Here is a 14,402-nt window from a genome sequence, read left to right as displayed (position 1 = left end):
GGGGGGTAATCAGAGGGGGGAATGAAACATGAGAGACTATGGACTATGGGAAACAAACTGGGGACTTCAGAGGGGAGGGGGTGGGGGAAGGGGATGGACTGGTGGTGGGTAGTAAAGAGGGCACGTATTGCATGGTGCACTGGGTGTTATACGCAACTAATGAAGCATCAAACTACATCAGAATCAGGGGATGTACTGTATGGTGATTAACATAATATAATAAAATAAAATTAATTATAAAAAAAAAAATAAAAAGAGTATTATACCAAATTAAATAAAGCCTTACCTTTAAGTCTGTACCCACAAGTTGGCTATTACTTCTGGATAGAATATATCGATAGAGATTCTGATAGAAGCCATACAATTTGTAGTACATATAAACATTACCCTGTAAAAGGAGAAAACCTAGAAGAATTATCTGGAATATTAATAAACATGGACACGATTTTTATAGTAAAAAGGACCTCAGAAAGAATTGATAGGAACTGAAAGTTTCTTTCTATCAAGCAGAAACCCAAGAAATCATTTTAAAAATCAGTATTGGAAAATCCTCATCTACACAGAATTATTAAAATCACCAAATAACATGTTTTGAATGTTTTTGTAAGGGTTACTATGCTCCTGCCACGAACAAATTTTAAAACCAGGTTTTGTATTCTCAATATATAAAATTGATGCTGCAAATATCGTTATTTCCTAGCAATGCCAGGAAAAATGCTTGCCTAGGGGTTGTGGTAGGCATCAAAGTCAATGATTTCAAACCAAATCCTTGAACATATTTGAAGTTGGAGCCATCTGGGTGCATGTGAAAGATATGAGGTGAGCTCCTTGTGGCCTGGCTCCACGGGTCTTTGTCTTTCCATCCCTAGAATCTAGCACAGTACCTGGCACACAGCCCTTGCTCAAGAAATAGTGAACCATTTGTTATGGACAAAAAAAGAGGGAATAGAATAATTCATGGATCTGAAAGAAAGGTGATTTTCACCTTGGCAATAAGTCACCTTGTTGCCATGAGAGATGATCCTTTTCATGTATGCTACCCTAGGAGGCTCCCTAGTCATCGGCTACCATCATGCTTACCTTTCTGGTCACATACCAACATTCTTCAGGCAGACTTGATACAGATTTTACTAATGGCACATATGATGCAAACGGAAATGTCAATGTGGCTGTTTATAATTAATATACTACCTACCTCCAAAATAATGAAGGCCTGAATCCAAAAAGATGAAGGCCTTTATTAAGTGCTCCCCATATGTTAGGTGCTATATTCAGTGCTAGAAATACAAACATATTCTTTTACAATCTCCTGAGTCAATCGATTCGCTTATATTATGAAAAATGGCACTCTGGAAAGGCTTTTGGTCTCACTCTAAAGACCTGTAAGAGGATGAGTGTGGAAAAGTATGCTGGTACTCAGGGCAGGCTGGAAATAAAGGTCATGGTAAGTGTGGCCATTTACAGAAAACTTAACAAAGGCTTAAGAACTTAGTCACTTGTACAAGAGAAGTGTCTGGAACACTGAGAAGGGGAGAGGTCGGGTCATGACAAAGAGGCAGGCAGCAACGTCATAAACACAGAGCATGGGTGTGAAGGCAAACAAGCCAGGCATAGCGGGAATGACTGATTATATTTCCTCACCCAACGAGGGAACCTCTATTGTTGACCCATAACTATAGAAAATATGAAACCCACAGAGTGGAATTTACCATACATTTTCTTGGAAGCTAAAAAGAGAATGTTACTTACCCAAAGTGATGCATTCACATAAATGACAAAATAAACAGTCAGAGAACACTTACCACACCAGGGAAAGAAGTGTTTTAATAACCTTTTTTTCAGTGATTCTTTGTCCAAGATTTAGCTTAACAAGGCCTTCCAGATCATCATCTTTTTTATTGGTCCTAGAGGCACAAGGTACTTTATGGTGTTTCTTCTCTTTAAATTCAGTGGCACTCCGTGCAGGATTCCTAGTTTAAGGCAGTCTTGCATGAACTCATTGCCTAGCCTGTGTAATGTGTGCTGACTGGTGAACCGAAGTCTCTGTGGTTGCCCTAACTAGTTTGGTTGGATTTTTATGAGAAAGTCATTGCCTGAAAGGAATGGTTAGCAGCTGGTAACATTTATTTGACTTTAAGGTTTCAAAGTACACAGACAGATGGAAACTGTAGCCCTTAAGATTTTATCTTTTGATTTTTTTCCTCAAATATGTAAGCACTCTGAGCCTCCAAGAAGGAATCAACTCTGTTACACCTTGATTTCAGACTTTTGACTTCCAGAACTGTGATAGAATAGTTTTCTATTGTTTAAAGCATCCCCTGCCTTCCTGCCAAAATTCGGCAGCACTAACTTTCTTGAAATTTTCAATTGAAGTGTAATTGATACACAATGTTACATTAGCTTCAGGTGTACAAAATAGTGATTTTACGAAGTCTAAACCACAATTGTAGCTATCATCTGTCACCATACAATGCTATAACAATACCATTGACTATATTCCCTATGATGTGCCTTATTCATCATCATCCCTATGATGGCCCGTGACTTATTCATTACATAACTGTAAGCTTTTATCTCCTCCCGCTCCCCTTCCACCCATTCTTCCCAGGCCTCAACCCCCTCCCCTCTGGCCATCAGCAGCTCATTCTCTGTGTTTATGAGTCTATTTCTGCCTTTTAGGTGACACAAACTAACACTAACTCAGCACAGTGAGTTGAGGAAGGCAATAAAGGGCAAACATATAGAGAACTAGAATTTTGACCTATAAGAACACACGCATAAAACCTCCCTCATTGACTTTATATAGATATCACTTTTAATCCAAGTACAACTCAGTAATTTCCTTATAGTTTATATTTGACTTACTCACAAAATTGCTTAGCACTAGCCATAATCAGTATGGATGTATTCAGAATATTACTAATGCCAACATGCTTTCATTTGGGATCAAGAGAGATTAAGAAAGGGTCATATAAAACTGAAGCTTCCTAGAACATAAAGTCATATAACTTAGCACCTTATCTTTCCTCCATTTATTTAATCTTTCAACATTTTCTGAGCATCTACCACATAAATATACTGTGTTACACACTGTGGAGGAAGTGAAGTTTCATATGTTCATTCAACAAATATTAATTGAGCACCTACAGTGTGTCAGGCATTGCCATAGGTGCTTGGGACACAATAGTGAAAGATGGACAATAAATAATACATATTATAGACTATTTATTTGTATGGTATATTAGGCGATAAGTACTATGGAAAAAGTTGAAATCATAGCAAGTTAACAAGGATCAGGAGTATTACAAGAGTAGGGTGAATTGACAGGTTGTAGTGTGAAATAGGACTGCCAGTGTAGGCCTTATTGAGGTGAGGGTTGAACCAAGACCTGAAGTAGGTAGGGCAGTTGGCCAAGTGAATATCAGGTACAGGGGGGAAAGGCAAGAGAATGCCTGACTTGTTGAATAAGTGAGAAGTCCAGTGTGGTGGGAGTGGGGTTGGGGGAAGAGAATGAAGGGATTAGGTCAGAGAGGAAACTAACAAGTTTCCTCATGCAATGCCTTGTAGGGACTTGAGGTTTTTCACTGAGTGGAAAGAGCAGCTGTTAGGAATTTTTTTTTTAAGTTTATTTATTTATTAGTAATCTCTACTCCCAAAGTGGGGCTCAAACTCATGACCCTGAGATCAAGAGTTGCATGCTCGTCCAACTGACCCAGTTGGGTGCCCCCACTGCAGGGATTTTTGAGTAAAGGAATTACATATGACTTCAGCTTTAAAATGCTCACCCTGGGGGTGCCTGGGTGGCACAGATGGTTGAGCAGCCAACTCTTGGTTTCAGCTCAGGTCATGATCTCAGAGTCGTGAGATTGAGCCCTGTGTTGGTCTCTGTGCTCAGCCTGGAATCTGCTTGAGATTCTCTCTCCCTCTGCCCCTCCCTTCTCTCTCTCTCTCTCTCAAATAAATAAATACCTCTTAAAAAAGAAAAACTCACTTTGGTCACTATGTTGAGACATGGATACAAGCAGGGAGACCTGTTAGGAGGCTATGTCAGAAATCTAAGGGAGAGGTGAACACAGCATGGAGCTGGGTGGTAGCAGAAGAAGTGGGAGAAGTGGACAGACCCTGGAGATATTTTGAAGGTAGAGCCAACAGGACGCATTGGATGTGAAGTGTGGAGAATAAAAGGAGTCACAAATGACTCCTAGGCTTTTGGCCTGTGCACAAGAAGGATGGAGTTGTTTTCAACTGAGATTGAGAAGTCTTTGGATGGATTAGGTTTTTTTTTTTTTGTTTTTTTGTTTTTTTTTTTTTTTGTGGGGCTGGGGGGTGGTGCAGTGGATGAGGGGAGAAGTGGAAACCAGGAATTCAGTTTTGGAAATGCTTAATTTCAGCTATCTATTAGATATCCACATGGTGACATTAGGAAGGAAGCTGGACATACAAGTGTGGATTTGGAAGAGATGTTTGGGCTAGAGATATAAAATGGTGTTGGCGAGAGATGGCGCCTAAAGTCTGGAGGTAGATGACATTTCCAAAAAAGTGAATAGAGAGAGAAGACTAAAGACTAGGACTAAAGTGCTGCCTATCTCAACATAAGGAGTTTGGGGGAAGACAGGAAGAACAGCAAAGGAACCAAAGAAGGGCAACCAGGGGTCTAGGAGGAAAACCAAGACAGTGTAGTATTTTTAAAGCTAAGAGAAGAAAGTATGTTGAGGATAAGGGAGTGATCACCTACGTCCAATGAGTGACAAGGCACTAAGGTCTGACTGCTGAAACCTGACTGGAGTGGGTTTAAGAGACAATGAGAAGAGAGGAACCGGAAGTAGCTAAGATAGACAACTCTTTTGAGATTTCCTAATAATGGGAAGTAAGGAATGGGCAAATAGCTGGCAGGGAAATGGGAAGAATAGAGGAGCGGTTTGTTTGTTTGAAGATAAGTGAAATATTCTGTCTGTATGCTGGGAATGATTGAATAGAAAGAAAAGCTGATGATCTAAGAGAGGACAGAACTCTGAGTTAAGTATTACAAAGGCAAGGAAAGATAGCATCTATGTACAAGTAGAGATAAGCCTGCAGAAAGGAACCGGGGTAGTTGACCTGTGGTAAAGGGAGGGTGGGGGGAAGTTTGAGTGTATAGTGCAGATACTTTCGAGTAGGTAGTTGTGATGTAACAGGTTAAGCATGGTCCCTATCCTCAGGGAGGTTCCTATAAGTAGAGGAAATGAGTCTGCAGGATATTTTTATACAGCTGATTTTAATAAGTTCATTGGATACAAACGTGGGCAAACTGTTGTTGGAGAAAGGAGTGAAAAGGAGGGTCAAGGAATGCCTAGGGATATTAGGGGTTTAAAACAAGTGGCAGTGAGTGGGGACAATTTCTAGGCAAAACAACAGCAGAAACATAGAGTTGTATCATGGGAAAGTAAGTTGGTCAGCTGGCAGGAGTACAAGGTCTCCTTTCTGTTTTTATGAAAAGGTAGCTGGGCTTCAGGTGGTTGAAGAGCAATCTGAAAGAGTGCTTTTTTGGGGGTGAGGAGGATGGTGAACTTATTTTGCAAATAACAGCTGGTTTAAAGTAGGGGAAGGCAAAGGCAGGAGTGCAATTAGGTAGCTCTGATACTGGACGAGGAGGCCTGAACTGAGGCAATGCCAAAAGAAATGAAGAGGACAATAGGGTGGTTGGAAAGATGAATTGAAGAACAGTGTCCACATATCAGAGGCTGAGATGAAAAAGGAGTTGGCAGGGTAAAGTCAAAGAGGAAAGTTTGGACTCTTGGTGATGGGATCTTTACCAGGAAGGGAAGTAAGGAGGGTTTTCCAGGAGATGATGATGAGTCTAGTTTGGGACCAGCTGAGTTTAAGGTGGAAGCAGGGTCTTGAGGTGGGAAGCTCAAGGGGAATGCTCAATGGGAAGCTCAAGTGAAAGCCTGCCTATACTTAGATTCATCCCATGCAAAGTCATCTATGAAGGGGATCAACCAGGTCAGGGAGGAAGACACTGTGGGGGGAGAGGTGTGGAGTCTAGATGACAGGACAGGAACTTTGAGGAGTTGAAAGGAATATATTTTTTCATTTATTTGGTTGTCTTGACTTCCAGGTAAGATTGCAGAGGCCCTAAAGAGGTACCTCTGGGGTTCCCTCCTACAGGGACAGTAATTGAAGGATAACGTTGGGTGTCATGCTCTGAAATCATCTTGTGTTTGCATCAAGGCCATGCTGCCCCTGGCTGAGCATAGGAGGGACACTGAGGCAGACTCCTTCAGGAACTTTCTGTTGGCCTTGCTGAAACTTCCTAAAGAAACTTCCTAAGACCTTTCTTCCTAACTTCCTCCCTTCCTTCCCTCCCCATTTCTTTACAGGGGTCAGAGCTGTGTTGTGATCTGACAGCTCTCCCGCCCTCCTCTGGCTCTCTCCCCATTTTCTCTCACAGGCAGTTACCCCAATAAATCTCTTGCATGTCTAATCCTGTCTTGGCATCTGCTTCTCAGAGGACCTGGACTAACATGAGACTTTAATCAGCCCAAGAGCAGGGACTTCTTTTAATAATTCTTTCACATTTCTCACAATGCCTGAGAGCCAGGCCAGGAGTTGCCTTAGGGATTAGGCAGTTGCAAATGTAGAATGACTTGAGGGGGAGGGGAAAGGGGGAGGATAGGGGACAGCAGGTGTGTGACCCCTGACACTAACCTTGTCAAAGTCACTTAACCTCTCAGCACATAAATTTTCTCACTCTAAAATAGGTGGTTAGATTCAATGATCTCTATGGTCTCCTCTTGTGTTGACATTTGGAATAAAACCTGCCTGATTGATATTAAGAATTATGTTACAAAGTTGGGTAGGTAAAGAGTCTGGAAACTTAGAAACAAAGGAGAAGAATAATATTCCAAGGTAAAAAATTAGGGGGAGAGTCGTGCATGAACTCAACACTTTCAAAGTTCCCTTACAAGTACTCTGCTTTATTTTTTGTATTTTCAGTTTTGGAAAGCACTTGGTGGAAATCATGAATTTACTGCCAAGTGTGAAATAGGAGTAGGTCAGTGTACAGCTAATTGAAGACTCTTGAATTTCACTTACCTGCATTGTCTCTGGAAGGTAAAACGGAATAGAGCAGGTGCATACTTTGTCAAAATTAGTGGCATCTTCTCGCAGTTTTGCACAATTTCCACAGATTTTTGTGTATTTAATCTGTCAGGCAGGGAAAAGAACAATTACTAATTAAAAATTACATGAGTTCATATTTTAAAAATCAAGTCCTGAGTCCACCTAAGTCTTCAAGCTCTGTGTGTCAAGGGCATGGACTCTGGGACATGAATGAAGGATAGTCCACTGTTAGGAAAAGTGTTTCTGCAGATGCTTGGGAGGAGTGGGCCCTTTTACAGTCTCTCATTTTCATACCTGGCAGTACTTTGCCACTGACCTAGAATTCAGTGTTTCTATTGTATATTTATGTAACCTGTTGTGACGTAGGCTTATGTCTCGAACATAAAGAGGTGTCATTAGGAAAGTATTAGACAATGACTCACGAGAACTGGGCCTATGGCTTGAGGCTAATCAGCTTTATGGGGAAGTCACTTCACTGTTTTTCCATTCTATTGTATGGAAAATATTTATACTAATGAATTTTTCTACATGACATTTAGAGGAAGTTATTAAAAAGAACCAAACAGAAAAAGAAAGGCTTCCAAAATGTAGGGTTATTGATTTTGTGGAATAATTCTGATTTTAAAATGTTATCACATTCTGTGTTTTTTAAAAGTTAAATTCTGTTTAAAATGGTATCGCGGACTCTTTCAAAAAGGGTGGTGTGTTCCAAATGAGCAAATCCTATGAGCTCTGGCTAAGAGCCTCAGTTATACGAAGATACTGGAAGAAGCTTAAGGAAGGAAGGCTCATGGAGAGCCACAGAGGCTGTGTACTACAAGAAAGACAGGATTTTTTTAATCCTTGCAAACCACCAGTTCTGAAGCCAAATATGCAAAGTGTTAGGCTAAATAAAAGATTAGCCAAAAGGCTACTTAATTGTATTTAAATGCTTATATTTACTTAAATCATTATTTTATTTTATGTATGTATGTATTTTTAAATCATTCTTTAAATACACAGCAAGGCTTGAACTATTATTTTGGAAAATATTGATGTGCTTTCTATTTGTGAAACTGCATTCTAATTTTTTTTTAAAAGATTTTATTTATTTATTCATTCGACAGAGATAGAGACAGCCAGCGAGAGAGGGAACACAAGCAGGGGGAGTGGGAGAGGAAGAAGCAGGCTCATAGCAGAGGAGCCTGATGTGGGGCTCGATCCCGTAACGCCGGGATCACGCCCTGAGCTGAAGGCAGACGCCCAACCGCTGTGCCACCCAGGCGCCCCAACTGCATTCTAATTTTTAAAAAGCTTTAAAGAACAGGGCTGTATCATAACTGACAGCACACTGAATTGTGACTGAGGAAACTGGGGTTCAGTTCAGTCAATCTTGACCTTGAGTTAAATACTTAACCTCAGGGTCCACATTTTGTTCATTAGCATCATTTTATCTAGCAATTAATTGATTTGTGAGCTCGTTGTAGTAGTATTCATTCTACTCCATGGATTCTATTAGTGCAGAATTAGAAAAAAATGTGTTTCATGATCAAATAAACTTTGGCTAGATGATATCTAAGGTGTTTTCTAGTTCTAAAAGTTTTTTTTTAATGATTTTTTATACAGTACATCCCTGGATTTTNCCAATCTGTCTGATATGAGAATTGCTACCCCAGCTTTCTTTTGAGGTCCATTTGCGTGAAAGATGGTATTCCGTCCCTTTACTCTCAGTCTGAATGCATCTTTGGGTTCAAAATGTGTCTCTTGTAGACAGCAAATGGATGGGTCATTTCTTTTTATCCATTCTGCAACCCTGTGGCATTCTATGGGAGCGTTTAAACCATTCACATTGACACTGAGAACTGAGAGATAGAATTTTAATGATGCCATGTTGCCAGTAAAGTCTTTGTTTCTATAGATTGTGACTTTCTGTTCTGTATCACTCTTGGGTGTTTTTACTTTTATAGTACCCCCCTTAATATTTCTTGTAGGGCTGGCTTTGTGGTCACATGTTCTTTCAGTTTCTGCCGGTCTTGGAAGGTCCTTGTCCCTCCANGTCTTTATTTCTCCATCAATTCTGAATGACAGCCTTGCTGGATAAAGGATCCTTGGCTGCATGTTTTTCTCTGAAAGAGCTTTAAAAATTCCCCCCCTCCCGGGGCGCCTGGGTGGTNACTTGCTGCTCTGTATCACTCTTGGGGCCTTTTTACCTTTATAGAGCCCCCCTTAATATCTCCTGTAGGGCTGGTTTCGTGGTTACGAAATTGGTTAATGATTGGCGATTTTGGAACGTCTTTATTTCTCCATCAATTCTGAATGACAGCTTTGCTGGATAAAGGATCCTTGGCTGCATGTTTTTCTCTGAAAGAGCTTTAAAAATGCCCCCCCAAGCCTTTCTCTCATTCCAGGTCTCTGTAGACAGGTCTGACGTAATCCTGATACCTTTGCCTTGGTACGTGAGAAATTTCTTTGCCCTGGCCGCTTTCAGTACTGTATCCTTGGATCTAATATTTGCAAATTGCACTATGACGTGACGTGGCGTCTGTTTGTCCTGGTTGAGCTTGGATGGGGTCCTCTCTGCCTCTTGGACACGAATGCTTGTTTCCCTTGCTAGATTAGGGAAGTTTTCAGCTACAATTTGTTCAAATATCTCTTCTAGACCTCTGTTTTTCTCCACCCCCTCGGGGATGCCGATGATTCTGACATTGGATCGTTTCATTGAGTCAGTTATCTCCCGTAACCTACATTCGTGGGCGTGGATTTTTTTAAGACCAGCTTCTATTTTCGTTTTTTCTTCTACTAACCCATCCTCCAATTCGCTAACGCGTTCCTCTGCCTCGGTGACCCTGGCCGTCAGAGCCTCTAGTTTTGACTGTATTTGGCCCACTGAGTTTTTAATTTCTGTCAGATTCGCTCTCATTTCTGCCCTTAGGGATTCTATATTCTCAGCAACGCTTTCTCTGATGCTTTTTTCAAGTTTACTCATCATCTTGANTACTCATCATTTTGACCATTGTTGCTCTGAATTCCATTTCTGATAATTTGGTTACATCCATATCCATTATTTCTGTGGCAGAGGCCACAGACTCACTGCCTTTTTTTTGCTGGGGGGGGGGCTTCTCCTTCTTGTCATTCTGATGAGGAGAGGTCGCAGGGTTGTCCAGAGCCCAAATTATTGACTGGGTCCCAGGCCGTGCCCCTTGTTTTATAGGGATCTTAGGGATGTGGGCTTCTTCTTTAAAGATTTTATTTATTTATTTATGTGGCAGAGAGCCAACCAGCGAGAGAGGGAACACAAGCAGGGGAGTGGGAGAGGAAGAAGCAGGCTCCCAGCGGTGGAGCCCGATGAGGGACTCCTTTCCGGAACGCCAGGATCACGCCCTAAGCTGAAGACAGGCGCTCAATGACTGCGCCACCCAGGCGTCCCGGGATGTGGGCTTCTTGATTTTTCAGCCTGCCTTCTGGGGGAGGGGCCTGCAGCGCCGATACTCAGGCAACCCCGTTTGGGGTAGAGTCTCCATGTCCCCTGCGAGGGGGGATGGGAATGGGCACGCTGTGAGCCGGTATTTCCAGGCTTTTGTTCTCTGGCAGCTTTCCCTGGTGGTCTGCTGTGCCTCTTCTGAGAGTCAGAGCAGCAGCAGCCGAATCTCAGCCTCTGTCTCAGAACAGAGGGATCTCAGCCCGTTCTCCACTGATGTTCTGGCCACTTGAATTCTGTTTCTGTTGGTGCTGCTCAACCCTGCAGCGTCCCGGGATGTGCGCCCCACAACCGGCGTCCCAGCCCTCACTTCCAGGGCAGGCGCGTCTCTGTCCTTTGTGTTTCTAACGCCGCCAGCTGCCAGCAGCCCCGCGCGCACTCCTGGAGCTCCCGGTCTCAGTCTGGATCCAGGGAGTGCACCGGGGTTCCATGAAATGCCTGGTGGCGCGTGCTTCTGGCTCACGGTCTCAATCTTCTGTCTCGCGGGTGCCCGTCTACGAGTCCGCCCGCTCCCCCGTGCAGGTGGCTACCACTTCCTAGCGCCCAAACGCGGCGGCTCCCTCCCCCTTCCGTTTATCTTCTGATATCTGTGTGCGGTTTCACGGCTCCCCGCTTCGTACCTCAATATGCAGCACTGGAGATGTTCATTTGTAGAGATCCAGATGTATCTTCCTGTGTCTCAGGCTGATTCCGTGGATGTTCAGGCTGGTCTGGTACCTATCCAGCTCGACTCAGGGGACCAGCTGATAAAGGGGTCCCCCAGTCCTCCGCCATCTTAACTCCTCCCTCTAGTTCTAAAAGTTTTATGAGGTAACCAAACTACAGAAGCAGACCAAGTGTCCACAGACTGATGAATAAAGAAGTGATATATATATATACATATTATTTATATATATACATATATATAAATAAATATAATGGAATATTACTCAGCCATCAAAAAGAATGAAATCTTGCCTTTTGCAATGATGTGGATGGAACTAGAAAGTATTTTTTAAAGATTTTATTTATTTATTTATTTAAAAAGAGTGAGAGTGGGGGGAGGGGCAGAGGAAGAGGGATAGAGAGAATCTCAAGCAGACTCCAGTGAGCTCAGAGCCTGATGCAGGGCTTGATCTCATACCCTTATGACCTGAGTGGAAATCAAGAGTCAGACACTTAACTGACTGAGCCACTCAGGCACCCCTGGAGCTAGAGACTATTATGTTAAATGAACTAAGTCAGAGAAAGACAAATACCACATGATTTCACTCATAAGCAGAACTTAAGAATCAAAACAAATATGCAAAGGAAAAAAAAGAGAGAAACAAAAAGAAAACCAGACTCTTAACTATAGAGAACAAACTGGTGGTTACCAGAGAGGAGGAGGCAGAGGGATGGGTGAAATAGGTGATTGAAGATGGAAAAATTAGTAATAAGATAAATAACAATTTATGAGGAAAACATATCTCTGATCTACTGTCTTGAATGGCCTTGTAAACCTATAGCTCTAAAATAACAGCAAAGATCACATTCTGCTTGCTCCTCATAGAATTTTGGAGAGGCAGGAATGATCATTCTTGCTTAAAGTGAACTGGAAAAAAGTCACTTCCTTATTGTAGCCCAGGGCTAAGTGAGAAGACGAAAACCACTCAGAACTCTTCTACTAGGTCTCTGCTTGACCACACTGGCCTGGGGTATGCACTTCATCTTACCACCCAATATAACGAAATACAACCATGTACAAAAGAGGATCTCACTATCACAGTGGTTTTGGCTTTCTTATATAAAAGCAAAATGTTAGAAATAGTCCTGTCCTAAGTGACTAGAAATAAAAGTCTATTGGAAAATCTCCTTAACATGATAAAAATCACTCTGTTGAAATTTGTTTGCAGAGTGCCCTCCGCGAACCATGGAGTGAGGTTCCCTTCACATGTGTGAGGTGACACTTAGCAATGGCTGCCTCTTAATGGAGGCTGCACTTCACAGTGGGTAAGGGTGGATAACCAGAAGGGAAGAAGCAAGGAAGACATGGGAAGGGGGGAGACACCAGAAAGAAAGGGGTTGGTGAAGAAGAAAATAGAAAAATAAATAGGATGAGCTGTTTGTGGAAATCTAACAACCTTGTAAGCCACTTATGCTATGCTCTTCAATAAGGCAAGTTTAATTTTCTCCTGCCATTTTGCATATGCTAGTTGGTGGGGCCTGGTGGTTTACATCTCACACTGGAGGACTCAAAAGGACCTAAGGGCATTTAATTCCTGGGGAGATAAACTGCTGGGAGCTGGAAGCAGAAAATATAAGTGGAAAGGCATTAGAGCAGTGTGGTTTGGTAGGAGGAGTGGGACCTGAAATGGTGTTTTCTTCTTTAAAGTCCTATTCGTCCTAATTCATTCTTTCACTAAGTTTGTGCCTATTATGTACTGCGCAATGTGCAAGGAAGGGGTTGCGGATGTGGTGAACAAGGCAACTATGGCTGAGCTCTCTGTTCTTATCACACATACCTTACCTACTCTATCATTAGTTCATTGAGGGTAGGAGTCAACTCTTACTTATCTCACGCATTTGCAAACCCAACAGAACTTTCAGCACTTTCAGACACTCATGAGTGTTAAGTCAATGTTGACAGACTTGGCCTTCATAACTTTGCTGCTGGCCATGTTGGGAGAGCTTTCCATGGCTGCCTTCAGGGTGGAGGTCATAGCCTGGGATGCCCAGTAATCTGTTCAGAGCTGATTTGAATTAAACATTTGCTTAATTTGTTAGATTGAATGTGGGCAAGGCTGATCTAACCTTAGGCTCACTCTTAATGTCCCCCCCACAAACCAGCTTCTCAGATTCTCATTCTTTAACAGCTTGTTAATCAAATTAGCAAAGGCTTGTAATGGAGGGAGTGTATGCCCTTAGCTTCAGCTTTTGGCCAGAAAGATTCGGGTTCTTGCCCTTCGTAGATTAAAGTAATGATCTCAGAGGGAGTTCATTTGCAAAGGGAAAGACACAATGCTTGAAAGTGGGACAAAATTGAAGACATCTTTGTGTCTTTACTTTTTATCCATATGATTCACGGGCATCTGGCAGTCATTTGACCCTGCCTCTCCACCTCCTACCTCTATCAATCCTTGGTCAGTACTCCGCCAGCCTAAAAAAACTTCTGATTTTGCCAGGCTCCTGTAAATGAATGGCTGAGCAGACCAGTGTGAGAGTGATTGTCCTCAAGAGAGGGAGTAGGGATAAATAAAGCCAACAAACAGAGGCTGCCACCACCTGCACCAGCTAACTGAAAAAGGGATGTTCTAGTCTCATCTATTAAGGGGCTGTGTTCTCAAACTGGTCACTCATTTATAGTCCCAAAGCTGAAAATTCTTATCTGCGTTAAAAAAGTAAGATGGGACAAACCTCTATTTCCTTGATACTCTTTGCAGACAATATAAGGATGATGCCCATACCAAGGCAGAATACTCCTGTGGCAAAAAAGCAAGAGAGGACTCCAGTGGCTGAGAGCTGTAGCCGGGAGGCAGGCAACTGCTGCTGCTTCAAGGCAGTGTTGTCTGGCAATTTGGACTGGCCGTCCTTGGATGTCCTCTTCATTTTGGTCCTGCAGGTAACTGAGATATACTTCTGAGGCATTAATAACATTATTACCCATAGTAATAGCGCATAATGGTAATACTAAATTAAGGATTATATGAACTTTCCTTTGTAGTTCCAGTCTGCTTCCCAGACTTATGCCTAACTGAACTTGATATTCAGCAGGAACACAACTCTCTTCAATCAGCCATTGGTATATTTTACTTTAGGCTCAAAAAACGTGTGCTAAATGCCATGCCTAGGAGGAATAGTCCCCAGCAGGGTCTGCACAGACCAA

The 14,402-nt window shown here is 42.3% G+C and overlaps 1 protein-coding gene across 1 annotated transcript in view; it reads right to left on the bottom strand.

The window, feature by feature from the left end:
* The window catches only part of LOC100467563 (cell cycle control protein 50C), a 31,417-nt gene extending 17,015 nt beyond the window's left edge, over positions 1-14,402 (bottom strand). Inside the window, exons 1-3 of the mRNA XM_011222145.3 lie at positions 13,934-14,402; positions 7,075-7,185; positions 287-388 (exon numbers count right to left, since the gene is read on the bottom strand). Of these exons, the coding sequence (XP_011220447.3) occupies positions 287-388; positions 7,075-7,185; positions 13,934-14,173 (453 nt within the window). The 5' untranslated portion in view covers positions 14,174-14,402. The remainder of the gene's footprint in view (positions 1-286; positions 389-7,074; positions 7,186-13,933) is intronic.

The sequence above is a fragment of the Ailuropoda melanoleuca genome, chromosome 1 (genome assembly GCF_002007445.2).
Source record: "Ailuropoda melanoleuca isolate Jingjing chromosome 1, ASM200744v2, whole genome shotgun sequence".
Taxonomy (NCBI): Eukaryota; Metazoa; Chordata; class Mammalia; order Carnivora; family Ursidae; genus Ailuropoda; species Ailuropoda melanoleuca.
The sequence above is the reverse complement of the archived record's forward strand: the minus strand, read 5'-3'. Positions and strand labels throughout refer to the sequence as shown.